Below are 21426 nucleotides of genomic sequence, written 5' to 3' on the forward strand. Positions count from 1 at the left end.
AGCCTTCTGAGATTTACATTGGTGTTATTTTATTTTGGTTTACTATGAGAGAATAAACTTTAAAAGAAAAAAAAGTCCTCTGTACGTTACCTCTCCATTGAACTCTGCAGAAATCCACGCCCTGTACCAGCAGCTCGAGAGCGACTACATGTAGCAGGGAAGTGCGAGCATTTCATTTGTTGGCAGGGGAGACAGCTTCCCCTTTAGATGGCACACGCGCTGCCCGTTTCACCATGGTCCTACTGCTACCCACTGTTTGAGTTCTGGCCCTCTTCACCCTGACTTGGCCCCTATAGACGGTTGAGTTTGAGAGTCCTGAATAAAGAAAAACAATGTCAAAAGTAGAAAATGGTCCATCCTTGTCTGCAAAGGGCAGAAGCATTGCAGAATGGACTTCTCTTTCTTCTGCACAAAGGCAGGGTATGCAGGACATCATGCCCCTGAGAGGCTGCACAGAGCGGGTCTGGGGCAGGCACGGTGGGGCCTCAGGAGATTTCAGAAGCTACAAAGAGAAAGTAATCATTCAGTCATGAATGGAGGCGAAGGAAAGGTAGGCGCAGTTTCCCAAAACAAAAGATATTTCCTTCCCTCCATTTTCTTAAAAAAAAAAAATCAATTACAGCAGGCATTCAATATTACGTTAGTTTCAGATGTACAGCATAGTGATTAGACATTTATATACCTTCGGAGAGATCCCCTTGGTGCCCACCTGGCACTATCCAAAGGCATAACGATGGTATTGACTTTATTTTCTGTGCTGTACTTTACACTCCCGTGATGATGGTGTAATCCCCTTATTTTTTCAACAGTATTTTTTTTTTTCCTTAATCTGTCAAACATAATGATAAGAAGTAGAGCTAAAGTAAAAAGTTACTTCCAGACATTTCCAGCAGAGGAATTGACAGCAGGGAAGTTCTTGAAAAAATGGGCCACTTGACTTTGAAAGCTAAGTCTGAGTTACTGCTCATATTAAAAAAAAGTTCCTGAAATGAGCATGCAGGGGACAGGAACGGCCCTTAGCTAGGAAAGATGAGAACACCAAAGACTAGTAAGTATTAAGTGTAGAACCCTCGCGGGACTGTCTAACTCACTTCCTGACCCGTCTTCTTGTGTGCCACACTCCGCCTCTCATTTCAGACCACTGCGGGGAGAAGGAGACAGCTGATCTTCATTCTCTCCATTCATTCAACAAATATTTCTTGGGCAACTTCAATATACCGAGCGCTGATCAGGCACGGGGAATACAGCAGTGAACGAAGTATGGAGCGCTCACTAGCGACGGGTGGGTGGGTAGGATAGTGGAAAGAATGAAGGCAGCGGGTGTGAAGAAATGCCACCTGCTGTGTCCCCAGGGTCTGTGCCTCAGGTAACACACCTTGATCCTCGTGTGATAACTGTATGCAGCCACAAAGTGGTGGAATTTAAAACGCTAAGGTGGAGTTTGAATGCACTCTCTCAGGATTCACTTGTGCCGTTGGTGAGCCACACTGGCCTCCTTGTGGTGCTTTGAAGGATCCAAGCTCATTCTTGATCTCGGCCTTGACCTCACAGTTGCCCTTCGCTCTGTGCAGGAGGATGGTGTTTTCTCGCCATCTTGTCTCAGCTCCAGATATTCCTTATTCACACAGCTTTTGCCTGACCACCACATCCAGAGTAGACCCCTCTCCGCTGTTTCTCCGCATCATATCAGGTGTTTATTTTCTTTGTAGTAGGTCTCCTGCCCCCATAATGGAGGCTCAGGGAGGCCAGGAAATCGGCTTGTCTGGTTCACCTTTGCATCACCAGCACTAGAATACTGTCTGGCATTAGTAAGTGCTTGACGAACTAATTAATTTTGAAATGCTGTCTTCAGCATTATTTCCTGCTGCTTCTCTGCATAAACTCCGTGCCAGCCACATTAACCTTTCTCTTCCCTTGGTCTTGTCTTCCCTGATGTGTCTTTGCTCCTAACATTTTTCTTTCCTTCTCTCAAGCCCAAGCCATTGGGTGCATCCTCTCCCATGACTTCTCTTCCCTTCAAAGTCAAGTGACTTTTTCCCCAAAAAACTCTTTTTCTATATCAGTTTTTTTTCTGTATCAATTGTTGGGTGCTTTATGTGTTTGACATACATTTCCCTCCAGAATGTAAACTACTACTAGAGCACAAGGAGTATATATCTTAAAAATTTCTATAATTTTTAAATGCAAAATGCTTTCTATATAATTAGTACTCGGTGACTATTTTTGATTTATGAACAAGTACTTTTTCTAACACAAGTGTCAGAAGCAAGGTTCCTAATGTGGCTTTACCCTACAATGCTTTTAGGGCTTAGCATGTGAACTCAATAAAAAGGATTCATTTCTGTAGTGTTTCTTTTTTTTTTTTTTCTTTCCATTTTACTTCCAGAACACTGCTGTATGTTAATATTTCTTACGTTGTAGTGTACTTGAGAAATTTCCTAAGTACTTAATAAAGCTGGGTAATTGCCAGTATAGTAAGAAAATTAAAGCAAAACAAATAGGAGACTGTAAATGGAATGAACAGTAAGCTATATATAATTATATCGGAATCACATGGAGAAGTAATGATGCAAGAAATGTGCCCAAGCTTTGCTCTGGCTAACTAGAGGGAGCTGTTTTTCATTCTGAATAAAAGTCAAAACCAGTTTAAGATCATATGTTATCTTTACAAGGCTTAGCGTGCGCTAATATTAGCATGTTGTTTTTTACTTTGGTTAGTCTGCTCAAGGACTCTGGTCTCCAGCTAAAAATACTCTTCAGTACAAAATAAAATCAATGGAGTGAATTTCTTTATTGGAAATTGATAAAGATAAATTCATTTTGATGCAGCGATTATACTGCAAGACTGGACAGGTGTTAAGGAATAGATTAATCAGTTACAGAATTAAGGGGGCCCCAGGCTTCCTACCTTGACACAGTTCACCAGACTCAAAGGTGGTCGCTTTGATGGTCACTCTCTGGATGGAAGGTGGAGAACTCACTTGCATGCGTCTTGACGTATAAAGTGTTTTCTGAACTTGTATCTTTAGACGCTTCTAGAAATGAAACTGAGCCACACAATTATCCATTTTTATTGTGTCACATATGAGTGATGATTTGGGTTTTATATCCCTTACTTGTGTCCTAAGCTAATTTAATATAAGGTTTGTGTGTTTGGAGCGCTCCGAAGAGGTCATTTAATTTTCGTCGGGTTTTGGGATTGATATTTTTCTGGAAGAAAACAAGTGGGGAAGGGAGAGAAACAAAAAGAACGAACGTCATTGGGAGGCACTCGGCCTCCTTGCCAAAGCTCATCTGTGCCCCTGAATGGCGGCGCTACAGTAACTAGTACCAGCTTAGCCAAGGCACCGGTTTGCAGCCTGCGCCTCACTAGGCCCACGCCTGTGCCCCTCCACCTTGGGATGGACACTGCCTCAATAGTGGGATTGGTAGTTTATAAACTCCTGATTTCTTTTTTGCTACAGGCATGACATCCCTCTCTGTCTTAGTCAGCTCAGGTCACTATAACAAAATACCACAGACTGGAGTGGCTTAAGTAACACACTTATTTGGGGCTGGGAGTCCAAGATCAGGGTGCCAGTATGGGTGGATTCTGGTGAAGACCCTCTTCCTAGCTTGCAGACAGTGCCTTCCTACTGTGTCCTTGCATGGCAGAAAGAAAAAGCTTTGGTGTCTTTGCTTCTTCCCCTAAGGAGGCAAATCCCTCATGACCTTACTTAAACCTAGTTACCTCCCAAAGTCCCCAGCTTCTGGTCCCATCTCCCTGGGGGGAGGGTTTCAACATATGAATTTGGGAAGGACACAAACCTTCAGTTCATAGCACTCCATTTGCGTAGATACTAGAGTTCAAAAGTCGTTAATAGTCAAACAGGTTAGAGGGGGAATCTGAATGATTATGAGCTGACACTGAAAGCTCGCAAAAGATGTTATGCTCTGTGCTATCTCTAATACGTTACCCTGTTTCATCCTCACAGCACTGTGAGGCAGGAATGTATCATTCCTGTTCTAAAGATGAGGAGACACTGGCTCAAAGTTCTGAACCCAAATGTGTCTCAGCCCAGCACTTAGAATTTTTCAGCTGCATGGAGTCTCATTCACTGCCAGTGGAACCTGGTTGTCCTTCTGTGAGATGAAGGAATAGGACCCAATCAGCAGTTCGCAAACCTTTTGTTCTCAGGATGTCCTTTATGCCTTTAAAATCACTGAGGACCCCAAAGAGTTTTTGTACAAATAAGTTATACCTGTTGGTATTTACCCGTATCAGAGATTAAAACAGACTCTTTTAAATACTGATTTTTTTTATTCATTTTAAAATAACAACTTATTACATATTATAAAATTCCATAACAAAACCTAGCATAAATATTTCCATGAAAAATGACTATTTTTTCCAAAACAAAAAACTTAGAAGAGTGGCATTATTTTGCCTTTTTGTAAATCCCTTCCATCTGCCTTAAATGGAGACAGCTGTATCCTCTTCCCTACTTCTTAGTCTATTGTGATATGTTGTTTTGGTAGGCATGTATGAAAAAGGTTCAGCCTCACCCAGGTACATAGTTGGGAAAAGGAGGACCTCATGGACTCCAGAAAAGGGTTTTGAAGACCTCCTGGGGCCCTCAAAGCCCAGTTTGAGAACCACTAGATGAGGTGATCTCTAAAACTCAAGCCAGACTCTCATTCTGCTGGGCTTATGGGAAGCCTTGCTGGAGGTCTGGATCTCTGTTTCTTCATTCAAGGAAGACTTAATAATCTGCATTTCAGACATCAGAGAATCGAAGCTGAGTGGAACACAGTCCCTGTACTTAAAGGGCTCTCTGTCTAGTAGCAGAAGACTTACTGAGCCTCCCATGCGCTTGATGCTATTATGTGAACTATCTCATTTATAGATGGCCATATTTTAAAGCAGGTATTATCACTGTTTGATGCCTCGAGCAGAGAGAGGTTTGGTAGGTTATCCAATATCACAGCCATTGAGAGGTGGACCTCAAGTTCGAGGCCAGGATTTCCTTGAAAGCTCATGCTGTTTTCATTGTACAGTGGGCGCTGGAATACATTGTTCAATTCAACTTTGTCTAATGATAAGGTTGATGAGATGGCATAGGAGCTTAACCTCGTTTATATCAATTAGCCTGTGTTACAGTTGGTTTCATTATATGTGTTTTGCTTAAAGTCCCAGAACCTATCAAAGACATTAAGTGAGGACTTAGTATGCCGTGTGTCTTCCTTCATCTGCAAAGTAATGGAGATGGAAGAGTCTCAAAATTCTCTTCCAGCCTCCCGTGGTTTATGATTCTATAGTTAGGCTTTATCAATCAAGTAACTTATTCTTATAGCTATATGGACTTGTTAGAATGAGGTCAGTTAAAAAGGCGAACAGTATTATAAATGAATATCCTAATCACTTCCTCTAAAGTGAAATTTATATATCTTTATTTATATCGTTTAGCTGAAAAAATGAACAATGACTAGCATTTCACCAGTCAAGAATAAATATTGAGAATGTCTACAGTGTATAAGGCACGTGATGGCTGGTATAAGAAATCCAGAGTGCAGGACACAGTTTCCATCCTCAAGAATTCTGTTGCGTGGTTGGTGAATTAAGATACAGACATGTTTATAGTGGCCTAGCAAGACAAAGTGCACATGACAGGGGACAGATACATTTTCTTTAAGATGGGTGCTCTAGGAGTTTAAAGAGAAAGTGATTACTCTGGGCTCAGGTCATCGAGGAATGCTGCCTGGCAGAACTGTCTGGCTTTAAAGGCTGTGGTAGACCCTGAAGGGGGTTAGGGTTTGGATGGACAGAGGGAGGAGGTGGCACAAAAACTCCAGGTGTGAGAAACAGTGCCGAGCAAGAAAGGGGGCGAGTCTCCGAAATTCAGAGTGGACGCTGTGGAAGCACAGGGCGCGGAGAACTGGGGGCACGCCTTTCGGAACGGAGAGGTGGTTCTCCCCCACGCTCCTTTCTGTTTTTCCTCCCCATACCCTCTTGCCCTTTCTTCCATCCCTCCACCACTGGCCTTTTTCCCTCTTCTCGTTCTTGTCTCCCATTTCTTCTCGGCCCTTTTTCTTTCCCTCCATTTCCTGACTTTCTCTTTCCCTCCCTATCACGTCTCTTCTCCCTTCACTGCCTCCCTCATGTAGAGTGAAGCGATGTCACCAGATAGTTCATTTATTGTCAAAACGTGGCATCCCATTGTTTTAACATTGAAATGAAGTGTGTTAAGGCCTTTATACGCTTTTTCATGGGGAAGAAAGTTGACGACTCAAGGTTGCTATTTTACTTCAATATGACTTTTTGTGCTCTTTTCTTTGGAGTGGGAACTCTAAATGAAAAACATTTTCTGAAAAGCTCCGGCAGTCTTATTCTCGGTCTTAAAATATTGAAATTTCTGCCCCAGAAGTTACTTAGTTACTTGAAGGAATGACTTTGCTTTTCTGATTTTTATTATATTTTATATTTTTCCTGACTGCTGTTCTTTGTCCTTGTTGCAGAAAACATTCTGCCAGCTGGCTCCCTCCCCGCCCGCCAAGTGCTTGTTCTCTCTCTCTCTCTCTCTCTCTCCTCCACTCCCTCCTCCTCCCTCCCTACCCCCTCCCCTCCCCTCCCTTCGTCCCTCTCTCTGTTTCCTAGAGCTAATGGCCATTGCCTGTCTGGGGACTGGGGTCCTTCCTGCTCAGGACATCACATGGAGCTAGCACTTTTCAAGTGCTGGCCTTATTAGCTCATGGCTTCTGGGCAATGAACACAAAACCCCAAAGAATTATTTGTTTGTCATTAAAGAGAGACTCCATGGCCATTTCCTTCTGATCAGAGGAAGTTCAGAAGTTCACAGAATTTCAAAGTAGATGTTTACAAAATGTCAGCTGTACTCCTTAGCTATCTTCACTAGTGATTTTCTACAAGCAGGTAAAGAAGAGAAGAAATATTTAGGCTATGCTTTGAACTAGCATTGCATTCATGTCATTTCTTGTGTATGTGTAATATGCGTTTCATTGTCAACACTTTATGGGAATGGATATCACTACTGTGTAGTGGCCGGGTGGTGCTGTACTTGCTTTATGCATTATGAATGATGTAGTTGGTCATAACGTCCTGAACAAAATCTGCTTTGTGACAGATGTTCAGAATCAGTAATATGAAAGGACACATGGCCAATCTCTAATAAAGTAATTGAGTTAGTTGAACACCATCAATTTTTTTAAAGACAAGTGATTTACCAGATTTTAGAATGATTCAAACAGAAGAAACTACCTTTCACCCAGAATTATGGTACCTGAAAATGTTTTCTGGGACCCAGTTTGATTAATGAATAGCATCTGGGATAACAGTCTCTGATAGCTGTTTTCTTCTTCCAAAGCAAGACTTTCAAGGGAGAAGAAGAATTCTGTCATCTTGTAAAGTGAGCACAGGGGCTTTCTACCCTCCACATCCCCACCCTAACACATTCACACATTGCCAGAGTCACCTCTGCAAGTGTGAGCCACTCTGTGCTGTTGCCTGGGAGCCACACCTGCACACCCAGCCTTTATCAGAGTAAATGTTCTTCTCTGCAACCTGCGCCAGGTTCTGGGTGCTAGAATAATGTGACTTTTGCATCTGGAAGAATATGACATTATAAGCTGCAATTTAATACAAATCTTTTATTGTGCTAGGAAAAAGTGATTCACTATCACCCTTTACCCAAACAATAGTCTAGCAACACTATAAATTTAGCAGTTAACTTTGTTCACATTCTTGAAGCTCACTAGTTATCAACTAGGCAGCTTACCTTTTTATGGCTCCTTTTTACAAGTGAGGAAACTGTGGTCGTTTATTGAAAGTAAGCAGTGCGTTTAAGTACATACCCAAAATGTCCTTGTTTGAACTCAGCGGAAGTTTTCTCTCTTCTGCTGAAACATCTGTGGACTGCATACCATTAAATTTCCAGGAATAATTATTAAAGTCTACATCCTACAGAAATGAAGCTTGATAAATTTAAAGTTTAAAATTCCATCACTAAAGAATATTGTTCTTTTGTATCTTTTCTATGTGTAGAGCAATTCTGAAGATAAATCTTAATGTGGTTAGCTCTTGTTAGGTGCTCATTAGGTTGCAAGCATGCTGTTGGGCATTTTAACTTTCGTGTAACAGTGAAGAGTGCAGGCTGAGACCAGACTCCTTGGATTCAAATCCTAATACTGTTTTCAGTGGAGTTTGACTTTCTTGTTCTTACTAGGGCTAAGTAAGTCGCTTTAGTCGAGAAGTAGACCTGCTCCTCTGTCAAGGCATACATAAACTTCCTTACCGAAGCCTAGCTTTGAAATATTTGGTTCGTTTTGTTTTAAAATGCCTGGTGAAAAATAAGGCCCTTCCAGTAGGAACAGAATGCCAGTATTCATGCATTTGCCTACAACATGGGCCCTCATTATCAGTATAAATAGTAGACGGTCAACTGTTATTGTTTTTTAATATTCTGCAATTTGTTGTGTTCCTTAACTTGCCTTAGTGTGAGATAGTCACATATCTCAGAGATAGCTGTGTCTCACATAATACGATAGGTAAAGTCATGAAAAGTTGCTTAGAAATCACTTTTTAAAATGAATTATATTGTAACTAGCCTGAGGAAGTTCACAATTCAGTAATTACTAAGATTAATCCTTTGGTCAAGCTAAAACATTTTTGTAATGTGATTTATCACAGATACCCTCAATTTAACTTTCTCTAAAATCTGAATTTTCACAGTGGGTTATGACTGCATGTTTCCTTTCCTCTACCAAAAACATGTGTCCATGTAACCAAAATAAACTGTGCTAACTATGTAAGTTTTTAAAAACCTAAAGTATAAATGACCGTTTTACCAAAAACTGTATAAAAATTTATGATAAAAAAAAAATATTTCCTGATTTCTAGGACTGTCCATGGTTAATTATGGGTGCCATGTATCCAGGCACCTTCTGGATTTTTAGATCATCACATATTATTTTGATCTGTATAACATCCATTAAAGCCAGTGGAAATTATGATGCTTAAGTCCAAGGGCAGTTCTATGAAAACATATCCCTTCTGGAACATCAATTAAGGTGACAAACAAAACACTGAATTGGCTTTTAACTATTACGAGGCTTGACCATATAAAATTAATAGAGAATAGATGAATATCATAGAGAACATTGGGACACCACTCTCTCTGGCACAATCATCCAGGAAAGCAAGCCACAAACAACATTTTCCAGCAATTTGTAGACCAAAGCTGCACAGTTCTGCCCCGGCTGTAAATAAGTGATGTAAATACTATAAAAATGAACAGACATCAAAACCACAACTAGGAAAATGGTCCTCCTACAGATATATCTTGTTTGTCTGTTAAGGAAAAATTTAGTAGGACTATGAAAAAAATTTAAAACTATAAATTGGAATAATTTGAATGCTCAAATCGAGGTCATTTTTATTCTAATTAAGATTTGAAAAAACCTGTTTTTGCATGCTGTTTTTTTTAGGAAAATAACAAGCCCGAGACAGAGACCATCTGTTACACTGACCATGTAACAAGATGTTAAATTTATTCAGACATAACAATGTGGTACAAAGCATCAGATATAAGTAAAGTCTGGTTTTTCAGATCTGCTGTGATTATGTGTGTGCACTGAACCACTAAAGTTATTTAACACTCATTGACAGTATTGCATACATTCTAGCAATAGAATACACATATACCTGGGACAATTTATGGAAGTAATAGCATGTTAACAAACATGTTTACTAAGATACTTCTTCCTGATATTACAGGAACTTTAGAAGGTTCAACCTTGAGTAAGCATTGCTTGGTGTTGATTATAGCTGTATTTGAAGAGCAACTCAGAGTCTGTGAAATCCATTGGATGTATGTACCTGTTCTCAATAGCTGGCAGATATTTATTAAGCACTCACATAATTTTGGACCTATGCACCATAGAAAAATAAATCGTAGATATGTGCCTTATTATCTGGAAGGACACAGACCGTCAAAGAGATGAGAGTTGCTTATTGTTTAATCCAAGAGCTAACGTGAAATATTCCAAAGGTTTATTTTCGTTGTTGCTTACTAAATAAAGTGATACATAGATACATACATAAAGTGATGTCTTCACACCTAAAATAAAATATGTTTGGGTGACAAAGGTACAGTTTAGTGTAGTGTTGCTAAGGGATCGTCAATTAAATATCCGTAGGTGGAAGAGTTGGGAACCTCTTCTCCCTTAGGGGACCAAAACTGCAATGGATAGGTCTTTGTAGAACTGTTTCTGACTGACTTTTTGAAATTATGGTTTATTAGAAGATTTTTACTCTTCCTGTCCTCAAAAAGCATTTAGTGCAGCTTGTAATAAAAGCAATGACTAAATATCCATCAATACACAAAAAGGTGGAAGTCAAGTAGTAAAAATAGTGGAGGAAAGAGGTATTTTATATATTATAAAAGAAGAATGAATGAAAAGCCTGAACCTCAAGAAAAGTTATATAATTAAACACAAATCTTAGTTTCTTAATCTCTGTCAGACAAAATATGGCAGATAGGATCATGGGTTGCAGATTCTTTTTTTCTTAATTAAAAAAAAATTAATTGTGATAAAATATCAATAACAAAATTTACCATCTTAACCATTTTTAACTGTACAGTTCACACTGTTGTGTAGCAAGTCCCCATTCCACTCTCCACCCCCTGCCCAGTCTCTGGTAACAACCATTCTACTTTCTGTCTCTACAAGTTTGACTACTCTAAGTATCTCATATAAGTGGAATCATACAGTATTGTGTTTTTGTGGCTGGCTTATTTCACTTAGAAGAATTTCATCAAGGATTATACATGATGTAGCATGTGTCAGACTAGCTGTTAAATATTCCATTATAGTTTTATACCATATTTCGTTTGTCCATTCTTCTGACCGTGGACACTTGGGTTGCTGCCACCTTTTTGGTCATTACGAAGAGTGCTGCTGTGAACATAGGTGTACAAATATCTTTGAGACCATGGTTTTAATTCTCACAGAGGTTCTTTAAGTAGAAGTTAGCCTGTGTTCTCCCTATGGACGGCCGCATGTGAGGAGTTACTGTAGGTGTTCAGGCTAGCCTGGAATGTTTTGTGGGCTTATCAAGTATTTACTTATCAGTATCTACTCCTCAAATATCTGCTTCTATCAGAGCAGAGCATGAATATGATTTCAGGATTGCGTTTAGTTTGGGGCAATAATTCACCAAATCATTTGCCTCCAGATGGACCTTCAGATAACTGGAGAACTAAGTTTTTTGAATACATTTTTTAGTAGTGTCTTGGCTAGCTAGTATTTGAATCCAAAATGAGTGTTTTTTTCCTACAGCCGTTGGCCCGTAGGTTCAGTAGACTATTCTCATAATGTGAAATAGCTCAACATTGTTCATATAATAGTGGCAAGAGGGCATGGATCCTATTGATTCAAAACATATTCAGATTGTTTAGCTACTAAGTTAAAAGCAGGCAACTACCATACAAATCATTTAGATTGTGAATGTCCTCCCCACACTGATTTTAATGGGGCTTTAAAAAAAATTCCTAGTCTTATTATGTGAATAAACTTCATTTCCAACCCTACATTCTCTCAAAAGCCAGAAAAAAAAAAATATTTTCTATCCCTCTGGTTATAACCCTTTTCTAACTTTCATTAGAAGTGGATTTGATTTGGAGACATTAAATTATTTTATTATTTTAAAATTATCTTCAAATGATCATATGATTGTAGTTTACTGTAATGGATGTTCTGACAGAAGACCAGATGAAGTTATAGCTATGAATAAAATTGGTTTTTTAGTTGGAGAACATGACAAGTTTATAAAACGACTGTAATTTTTTTGGTAGGGTTTCTTCAAAAATATTTTAGAAATTTATTTTAATCCAAAGTCTTTGGAATTGGAACTGGGTCTCTCTGCCTGTTTTGATTGTTTTATTTATTTATCCAAAAGTAGACTTTATTCTGTTCCCACAAGTGAGATGATGTTTAGAAATGGATGACATATGCTGACAGTGCACAAGTAAGGACCGATGGCTGTCAGTTATTCAGGTCTGGTATTCACTTTAACATAGGGATATTTCCTAACTCAGTAATCTCCTACTGCCTTTATCTTAGTCCACTGTTCAAGGGTGACTTTAGCATTTACTTTTATCTTTTAGAAGCATTATATAAATTTCATCTCTTTCCCAAAGTAGTGCATATATTTTTACATTATTCTACTCAAGATGAGGTAAGATTATTCAATGAATAAAAGCATGTGGCAAAGAGGGTTTCTGTGAAGTAATATTGCAAAGTCAATATCAGTATCATGCCAAAAAGATTATCCTTATTTCAGCTTCTTTGGATGTACATTTCTGTGTATTTAATCTAATTGTGTAAGAATGATGTGATATAAAATGTGTTTTTAAGATGGCCTATTTTCTTGAAATTTCAAGCTACATTGAGTATACAGTACTCTTCATTTAGACAACTCAATTTCATGCAGTAGAAACAGCACTGGAATTTGAAAACAAAATCTTATCGCATAATGGGGGGCAAAGGATAAACAGATGAGTAAGTATAATAACAAAACATATGAGGTACCAAATATATCTTTGTAGTTTTAAAGAGATACTCTGGAGAAAAGAGGTACAAACTATTGGGCTGGTAGCAGGGAGAGAGGAAAAGGCATAAGTTTTTATTGTTTGTTTTTAATTTTCTAATTATAGTTGACATACAATATTAGTTTCAGGTGTACATATAATAACATTTATATACCTTACAAAGTGAGCACTACAATAGTCTAGTAACCATCTGTCACTGTACTTAGTTATTACAATATTATTGACTCTATCCCCTAAGTTGTAATTATATCTCTGTGAGTTATTTTATAACTAGAAGTTTGCATTTAATCCCCTTCACCTTTTCTGCCCATCCCCCCACCTCCTTCCTCCAGCAGCCACCAATTTGTTCTCATATGATTTCACTTACATGTGGAATCTAAAAAGCAAAACAAATAAAATGAAACAGAAACAAATTCATGGATACAAGGCATGAGTTTTGAAGTAAAAAAAAAAAAAAAGAAGTGGACTTGGATCCTGGCTGCATCACATACCTAAATTTCCTTATCATAAACATGAGGATGATTACTCACAAGGCATTATGAGAATCAGCAAGAAGAAATTGAGCTTTGGTGTATGGCAAACACTCCATAAGCACTGATAGCTCTGAGGACTGTGGAGGTTACTCAGGTAATATTACCTCAAGACAAAGTTCAAGAGATGCCATTCATACTGAAGGGACAGAAATGCTCTCTCTAGGTATGTCACACATTCACATTCTAATCTGTTTCCAGGTAGTATCTGAAGTCTCTCTTTAAGTAACCTTTAATCTGTGTGTGGATGTTTTGTTAACACATCTGGTAACAGAAACACTTTGACACAGAGGTGTTTAATTCTCATGCTGTACTCTAGACAAGTCACGTCCACTTTTCCTGAACATCCGCATTCTTTCTGGTGGTTCTCTTGCCTTACCATCCTGCACGTAGAAATAATAACGATAATAATAACACAGTATTTTCCTGAAAAGTCATTTTAAGAATTTGTTTATTCCTTGGTTTGTTTTAACCAAAAATGATTATTGGTCTTTCTCTTTATTATATATACATATATATTTTAAAAAGCTAACACTTGTACAGTACTTTATAATTTAAGAATCGTCATATAGTTGGTTCCTACATCCATGCAAGGTTGGAATTATTAGTATCCCTGTTTTACTTATAATAAGCCTGGTCTCAGGACTGACAGATCACAGGCTCTCATAGCCAGCACACTGAAGAGTGACAGGGCTGCACATCTCTAGGCCCTATGTGGCAAAGTCAAGGTTGCCTGTTCTGCCTCCAGCACAAGGTAGCTTAAGGGAGCAAATGCACATGAGTGCACCATTTATCTGTCAAATGCATGTTATGTTATATTCCATAGACATCCTGATTTGCAATCGGTTTCACCCTGTTTTACAATCTAAATCTCTCTCTCTTTTTTGGAGAAACTTTTTAAGAACTTCAGAAATTCCATATCTATTTTATTAGCCATTTGATCTCACTTCCTATAATTTTCAGTATTATCTTTCTCTCATCATATGCAAATCTGTGTGTCTTTAATGCTCTTTGTTGTCTTCACTTGTTCTTTTCTTCTCATTCATTCATGAAATATTTGTTGAACAAAGATTGCCACATGGCACTTGTCTGTCATATTCTATTTGACATTCAAAACTGTTAGTCAGACATGGATTCTGCCCTTAAGAAGCTCGTAGTTAGCAATCAGAATGGTGCAGCCAAACTGAGCTCCTTTTTTCTCTAAACACTTAGAAATTCTGCATTGAAAAAAAGTCTTAAATATATAGCCTAGCTCAAAAGAAAAAAAAAAAAAAAAAAAAAAGCAGGTGAACAAGAACAGGGAATTCACAGCCAAAGTGGTTTAACTTGGAGCTAAAGCTACAGTTGGGCCATAGACTGTTGGATGTAGAGAAATACCCGAGGGTGCGGGGAGGGCGGTGTTAGAACACCAACAGGAACCAGAGAAAAGAACTGAAACCCTAGCAAGGTCGGGCCTGAAATCGAGCTGCCAGCACAAAGCCAGGGCTGTGCACAGATTTCTCTGTCTACTCACAAGGATGGTAAAACTCAACCAGCCAGCCAGTCAGCCCAGGGACATGGCAAGGAAGCCGAACAAAATAAGAAGCACAAGCCTGCACCAAATCAAGTGTGGAGTCTAAATTTAAACTACACAAGTCTTGCAAAAAGCATTTAAGCTGAGAATTAGCATAAAAACTGTTCTAGAACAAGTGAAATGCATATACCTCTGACAGTTATAAATGCTAAAACTTTCAATAGGGCCCTTTGCACATGACAGTGCCCCTGGGATTCACCTAGAAGACAAATTTATGCCAAAACAATATATGTTAGACATGCATCTTAGCATCCCCCCAAAAATGAACTTAAAAATATCTGGAAGAAACTACAAAATAAAAAATGTTAAAAGTATTTAGAGATATGAGATAAAAATATAATTTAGAAAAAGGAGGTAGAATAACCATAAAGTGAGAAGAACTTTATGCAAAATAACAAATGTTTGAGAAAGAACTAAAATATTCCTAGGCCTCTAGATATGAAAAATATTGTTATTATAATTAAAACACTATAGACATTAAACAGATTAGACACAGAAAAAATTTTTAAAAAATAGAAAATAGATCTGATAAAATCACCTAAATGCAGCACTACACATGATAAGAAGGTAAATAAGACGAAAGGAGGGTTAATGTGGAAGGAAAAATGAGATGGTCTAACACTCTACTAACAGGACTTCAAAAAAATAGTATGAACAGGGTAGGGGTATTTAAAGAAACGATGACTAAGAACATTTCAAAACTGAAGAAATACCTACATCTTTAAATCAAATAAGGACATTGAGTCCCGAGCCGGACAAATAAAAATCAGTCTGTACCTAGGGACTTCATAATGAATCTGTGAGCAACAAATATACAGAGGTAATTTTTTTAAGCAACCTAAGAGAAAATGCAGGTTACCTATAAAAGAATGACAAAAGATTAAGAAGAAATTTCCCAAAAGCAGCAGTGAAGTCCCAGGTATAGTAGAATACTATCTTCAAAGTACTGAGGGAAATTATTTGTCAAGCTAGAAATCTGTAACTTTTAAACTGTCATTGAGGAATGAAGGTGAAATAAAGACATTTTTAAGACCCAGGAAGACTTAAAGACAAACCTTCAGTGATTGGCCACTGCTGCAAGAATGATGAAATATATTCTTCAATACATAAGAAATTGAACCAAGAAGGAAGGAGGGAAGCGCAGGAAACGGTGGTGGGGGGAGAAACACACTGGTAAGTGAACAGACATGGGGTGCGGGTGTGTGAGAGAGAGAAATTTCAGGGGCGATTTGAAAACAAGTCGGAATTCAAATACTAACAAGTGGTAACATGGAGGATGGGAAGCAGCCGACCAAAGATAAAGTACTCTACAGTTTTCTGTTTCTCACAGGAAAGCTAGTAAGTTTAGATTTGTAAGTATGCAAGCTCATAACTTAATAATTATTTCAAGAGTAAAAATAGAATGTGTATCATCTAAACCCAGCCGAGAAGCAAAGGGGGGATTTTTAAAAGCTGGATCAATCCAATAAAAGAGAAGTAGAAAGAAAGAGAGGAAAAAAAATCCTAATATATCAGTAAGCATGATAAATAAAAACAGATTAAACTGAGCTGTTAAAATACAGACACTCAATTTTTAAATCATTTTTTTTCCTGTTTATAAGAGAAACATTGAAATATAATTATGTGGGAAGTTTGAAAATAAAGGACTTAAAAAAAAAAAAAAGGCTTACCAGGCAAATTCTAAAGAGAGAGCAAAAGAAAGAAAGAAATGGGAAGGAAGAAAGGCAGGGAGGGAATAAGGAAGAAATTATATGAATGTCAGACAAAAATTTTAAGACCAAAACATTATTAGTAGTAAAGATAGTATTAATGATAGAAGGAAGAAAGCTTACAATAAAATGAATAAAGCTATGGAGAGACAGGTCACCAGAGAAGAAACCCAAATGGTCAGAAAATATTTGAAAAAATGTCCAGCCTACAAGTGATAATGGAAATGCAAATAGAGGCAATAATGGGGCTACCGTTTCAACCTCCAGCAGATGGCAGAAGGTTTTGAATTGGACAATGACAAGTATTGGGGATGTGGAATAAAAGGACACTCATCTCCTACTGGTAAGAATGAAAACAACGGATGTGCACAAATCTGTGACTCAGCAGTTTGATTTTCATTCTGTATCCTAGAAAAAGGCACAGGGATATTCCTTGGTCATCATTTGTAATAACAGTAAAGAAGAAACAACCCAAGCGCCCATCAGTAATGGAATGGATTATTTAACTGTGATATATTCAAACAAATGACACTTGTAGCAGTGTAAATGAATTAACTTAGAGTTACCTGTATTAAAATGGATGCATCTCAGAACTGCAACATTGAGTAATAAGTTGCAGACGGATGTGCATATCTAATTTCAAATTTACATAAAAGAAAACTGTACTGTATGCTGTGTTTATAAATACATATGTATGTAGCAAAATATACACATCTGAGAGGAAATGGTAATCACCCAAAGTGGGTGGTTTTTTTCATGAATGCAGAAGATGAATGGGATCAGAGAGGAAGACAGAGCAGGCCTTAACTCTTTGTCGTGTTTAATTTTTAATGATCTGAAGCAAATATAGCAAACATATCAGCATCTATTTACATTGTTAGTTCTGGATGGTAGATGCATAGGCTGCTGCTATTTATTCTGTGTGTGTGTGTGTGCATGTGTGTGTGTGCACGCACGTTTGAGTGTGAGTGTGTGTGTGTTTAAAATATTTCCTTAATTAAAAATAGCTTCAAGCTTATATGAGAAATGAAAGACACCATAATAATAATGAAGAGCAAAGTGGTCTGTGTTGCATTATGGGTTCTTGACACATAGCTTTCAGAGTTGAGATGAGAGAGATTTCTACCACCTGGAAGAACCCAAGAGTGCATCCTGGAAGAGGTGTCACAGTATTGCTTTTCTGCAGATGCCCACCTGCTTTCGGCCAGTCACTCACAGACACACATCATCCACTGTGACCTCTTTTTCTGTTTCTTTGGACTTTGTCAGATCCTTCCCCATTCTTCACTAGTAGTATCTTTTTCACTAATTACATTCTGGTCAGTATAAAGCAGTCATTACCCAGAGCTTCCTCAAAGATTTCCTGCTATGAGGGAGAACAGCTAAAAATTGAAGTGATGCCTTGCTTCTCATGGAAAGAGGAAATAATGACTTCTGCTGTAATATAATGTGAATTTTCATGTAAACGTTTGAATTTAGTGGAGGGAGAGCATTGGTTGTTTGAATGGAAACACATATGTAAGTGCAGCAGATTCCCATATCAGATTTTTCTTTACCAGAGAGATTCCATTCGAGGTTTGCAAATCTTGTAAAATTTTGTCTGACTTCCCTTTTTAAACGAGCTACTGCAAATAGTTATCAAATATGTTTCATAACCTCTAAGGGGGGTGGTCCCTGTGGAAACAAGGTTTGGTCATCATTTTCCTTTGTCATAGCATCTAGCACAGTCCTTCCAAATAGTAAGTACTTGCTATCTGGCTAAAAAGGAACGGGAATCTGAGGGCTTCACCCCACATCACAGTGGCTCCTGTGTTCTGTGGGTGATCTCGCCATAACAGACACCACAGTCAATATCGCTCGACAAAATGCAATAGTGGCACATTTTGAGAAAGGTTGGTTTCAGTGTATCTGACACATTCTTGCAGGTATTAGTAAATGGCATGGCAGCATTGGTCTAGAAGCAATTTACCCATCACTGGGAAAGGCATCTAACTCATCTTTAAAATAGGCATCTGCTCTATGTTGAAGCCAAAAGGAAGACTCTGACTCAGATCTCTTAATAGTCTGCCTTAGGCTGCCAGTCTGGGTTTGATAATGAACCTTGCTTTCTCAGACAGTTTTTTTCTTTTCATTTGCAGAGAGAAGATGCATCAATCTGCCATGTATGAACTATGCCAGGGGATGCACCAAATCAGCCTTCAGTTTGTTCGACTGCAGCTTACCTTTGAAGAATACACCATCATGAAAGTTTTGCTGCTGCTAAGCACAGGTAAATTGATGCTCCTCCTGGAACTTTTTGTACATTATCAGATCATCTCCCCTTTAGAGAGTAGCCTATTTAGAGTGTCAGATAGTTGCTCTAAAAAAAAAAATTGAGGAGGTGGGAAGAAGGCTTTGGTCTTTGATGAACTAAGTTATTTGCGGAGTGTGGAACTGGAGGTACATAAAGAGCACCATTCCTTCATCTCTCAGACTGCTACATATTCATTAAGTGTCTGTCAGGTGTCTGGTAGGATTGGGCAACTCAGGAATTGCAAGGGTGAATGAGACACAGTCTCCCCCATCAGGGACTTTTACTGTAAAATAAATTTAAAAATTTTAATATATTGTGGAAAGGGACTGTTTATTATGATAAAGATAAAGAGTGTCATGGCAGCTCAAAGAAGGAACGGCCGTGTTCAGTTCTGGGGACCAGGGAGGGATTCACGGTGCAGATGAATCTCGGAGACCTTTACAAGGGTTAGGGGTTGGATGAGAGGTATGCGGTGACATTCCTGTCAGGGTGTGAGTGAGTATGGAAATGTGGAAAAGCATATCCAGGCAATAACACCGGATTCTGGGGAGTGGCTTTGCCCGTTATTTTTTGAATTTTTATTGTATTTATGTATTTATTTAATTTTTCAAGGCGTGTCAGGTTATATTGGGTTGGGGAAGAGTGGAGAATGAAGTTGGGGTGTAGACTGAACCTGAATATTCATTACCCACTGAAGACACTGGTCTTTGTTATGTGGCAGTGGAGTGCAGTGTCGAAGGCTTTGAGCAGTGGAGTGACAGGATCAGAGCTATATTTTATAGCTTTATGAACATGTATCCAGCAGTAGACTGGATTAAACAGGAAAGAGAGAGGGAGGAAGAGAGGCAGACAGAGAATTTATCCTGACAAGAAGCACAGAGACCTGCGAGGCTGTCGAAATAATGGCCTAGATGATGGTGGTTGGTTGTATGATGCACAGGAGCAAATGCATTCAAGACATACTGCCGAGTTGGCCTTGGCAGCTGACAAGGGGAAGTGAAAATGGCGTGGGTCAGAGCACAGAGAAATGACTGGGATGGTAGCGATAGCATTAAGGGAAGTATGTTAACACTGGGACTTGGAGCAGATTTGGTGGAGTATAAAATGAGTTTTATTTGGGTAGGTTAGTTTTCAGATGGCTTCTAATAGATGAAACCATGGAGAAAATTGGGGGCTGGAACTCAGAAGACAGGTTTGGGTTTTGAGATATAAACTTGAAATTATCCTTATAGAAAATCCTAGTCTAAACTCGGTGAGTGGGGTTGCCGTGGCACGGAAGAGGACAGATCCCGTTGAACTGCAGGAAAGGATGATGGCAGAGGCTGAAGAGACAGAGACTGAACTGTCAGAGAGGGAATACGTACAGTGATGGAAGCCAAGGGTTGGTTTCCGAAAGGAGCGTGACTAGCAGCATAGCTTGCACAGAGAGAGTTGGGAATGCCGAGAGATGCCTACTGGAGTTGACCAGTAGGCATCGGGCAGGTGCCAGATGGCCAGGCGCTTGCAGATGGATGGGAAGCATTTTTAGTCTCTGGAACCAAGTGTGAAAGGAGAGAGCCGATAGCATAAGGTGCCAGAAGAGACAAGAGAGGACAGGATTAGCTTTGGCAAAGATGTCAAATACCTCTTCCCCAGACAATGGGACAGGTATTTTCAAACAGAGGGGAAAGAATTTGAGGAAGCTCACATCAGATGAGGATGAGACCAGGACTGATGGCAGGGGACATTCTGGAGAGGAACGCAGCCAAGTGCTGTAGTCCCCGAGGAAACAGAGATGCTCTGGCTGCCAGGGGTGCCAGCACAAGTGGCATGGACTTCAAAGGAGGAGTGTGGTTGAGTGACCGCCGGGCCTCCAGTGCATGCCCAGCCCTCCCTTGGCCCGGGACTCAGGCTTGGGAGAAGGGACAGTTTTCACTAGAGTCATTTGGGAGAAAGTGGCATCAATAGCCAAAGTAATGAGGATAGAATAGATAAGCAAAGGTGTTATTTCTGGCCAAGAGGGACTGGGTCTGAGAAAGAGTGAGCCTGAATCAGGTGGAGCAGGAAGGAGGGTGCAGTGGCTACTGTGGATCAGATTCTGCTTCACACATTTAGCACCTCACAGTTTGTAAGTGTTTTCCACATATTATCTAATTTAATGCTTAAAACAACTCTAAGAGATTGCTATCTTATTCCGAAATTGACAAAACAAAGGTGTACAGGTGTCATTTGTTCATTGTGTCCCTTGAGTTAGGACTCAGACCCAGGGCTTTGGACTTCACCTTCAGTGTGGCCTGCTCCCCCAGGAGCAGGCAGTGAGGGGTGCAGAGGCAAGGCTGGTGGCCCACGGCAGCAGCAGGGAGAGCCAACTGGTGAGCAGGCCCAAGCCCTGCTCCAGCGGGGGGGCGCCAGCCAGCAGTCCTGGCAGGGAGGTGGGGCCGGCTCTTCACAGCTGTGTTTTGTTTGGCCAGCACAGGCTTTTTAAGGTTGCTTTTGGCTTTTTATCTTGTTTCAGTTTCATGGAATTTGATTGCCCAGGGCAGGGCCTATTCTCTCGTTTGCCACAGACCCCACCATTTCTCACTGTTGGTTTGGTACTCAGCGAATCCCCTCCGGTGTCGTCTGTGGCCCTCGTCCGCAGGTCTTTGTCCCTGCTCCACTCTTCCTCAGGGTGTCGATGCTCCTCAGTTCCTCGTTTTTCCTTTCCGGAATATAACTTTAGAAATAGAATCTCTCA

General features: G+C 39.5%; 1 protein-coding gene across 1 annotated transcript in view; it reads left to right on the forward strand.

Annotated features, from left to right (window-relative positions):
- Positions 1-21426, forward strand: part of NR3C2 (nuclear receptor subfamily 3 group C member 2) — a 300382-nt gene that overhangs the window by 249065 nt on the left and 29891 nt on the right. The window contains 1 exon segment of the mRNA XM_039875998.1: positions 18556-18686. Coding sequence (XP_039731932.1) covers positions 18556-18686 — 131 coding nt within the window.

This window comes from Pteropus medius, unplaced genomic scaffold, assembly GCF_902729225.1.
Source record: "Pteropus medius unplaced genomic scaffold, Ma_sr-lr_union100, whole genome shotgun sequence".
Classification (NCBI taxonomy): Eukaryota; Metazoa; Chordata; class Mammalia; order Chiroptera; family Pteropodidae; genus Pteropus; species Pteropus medius.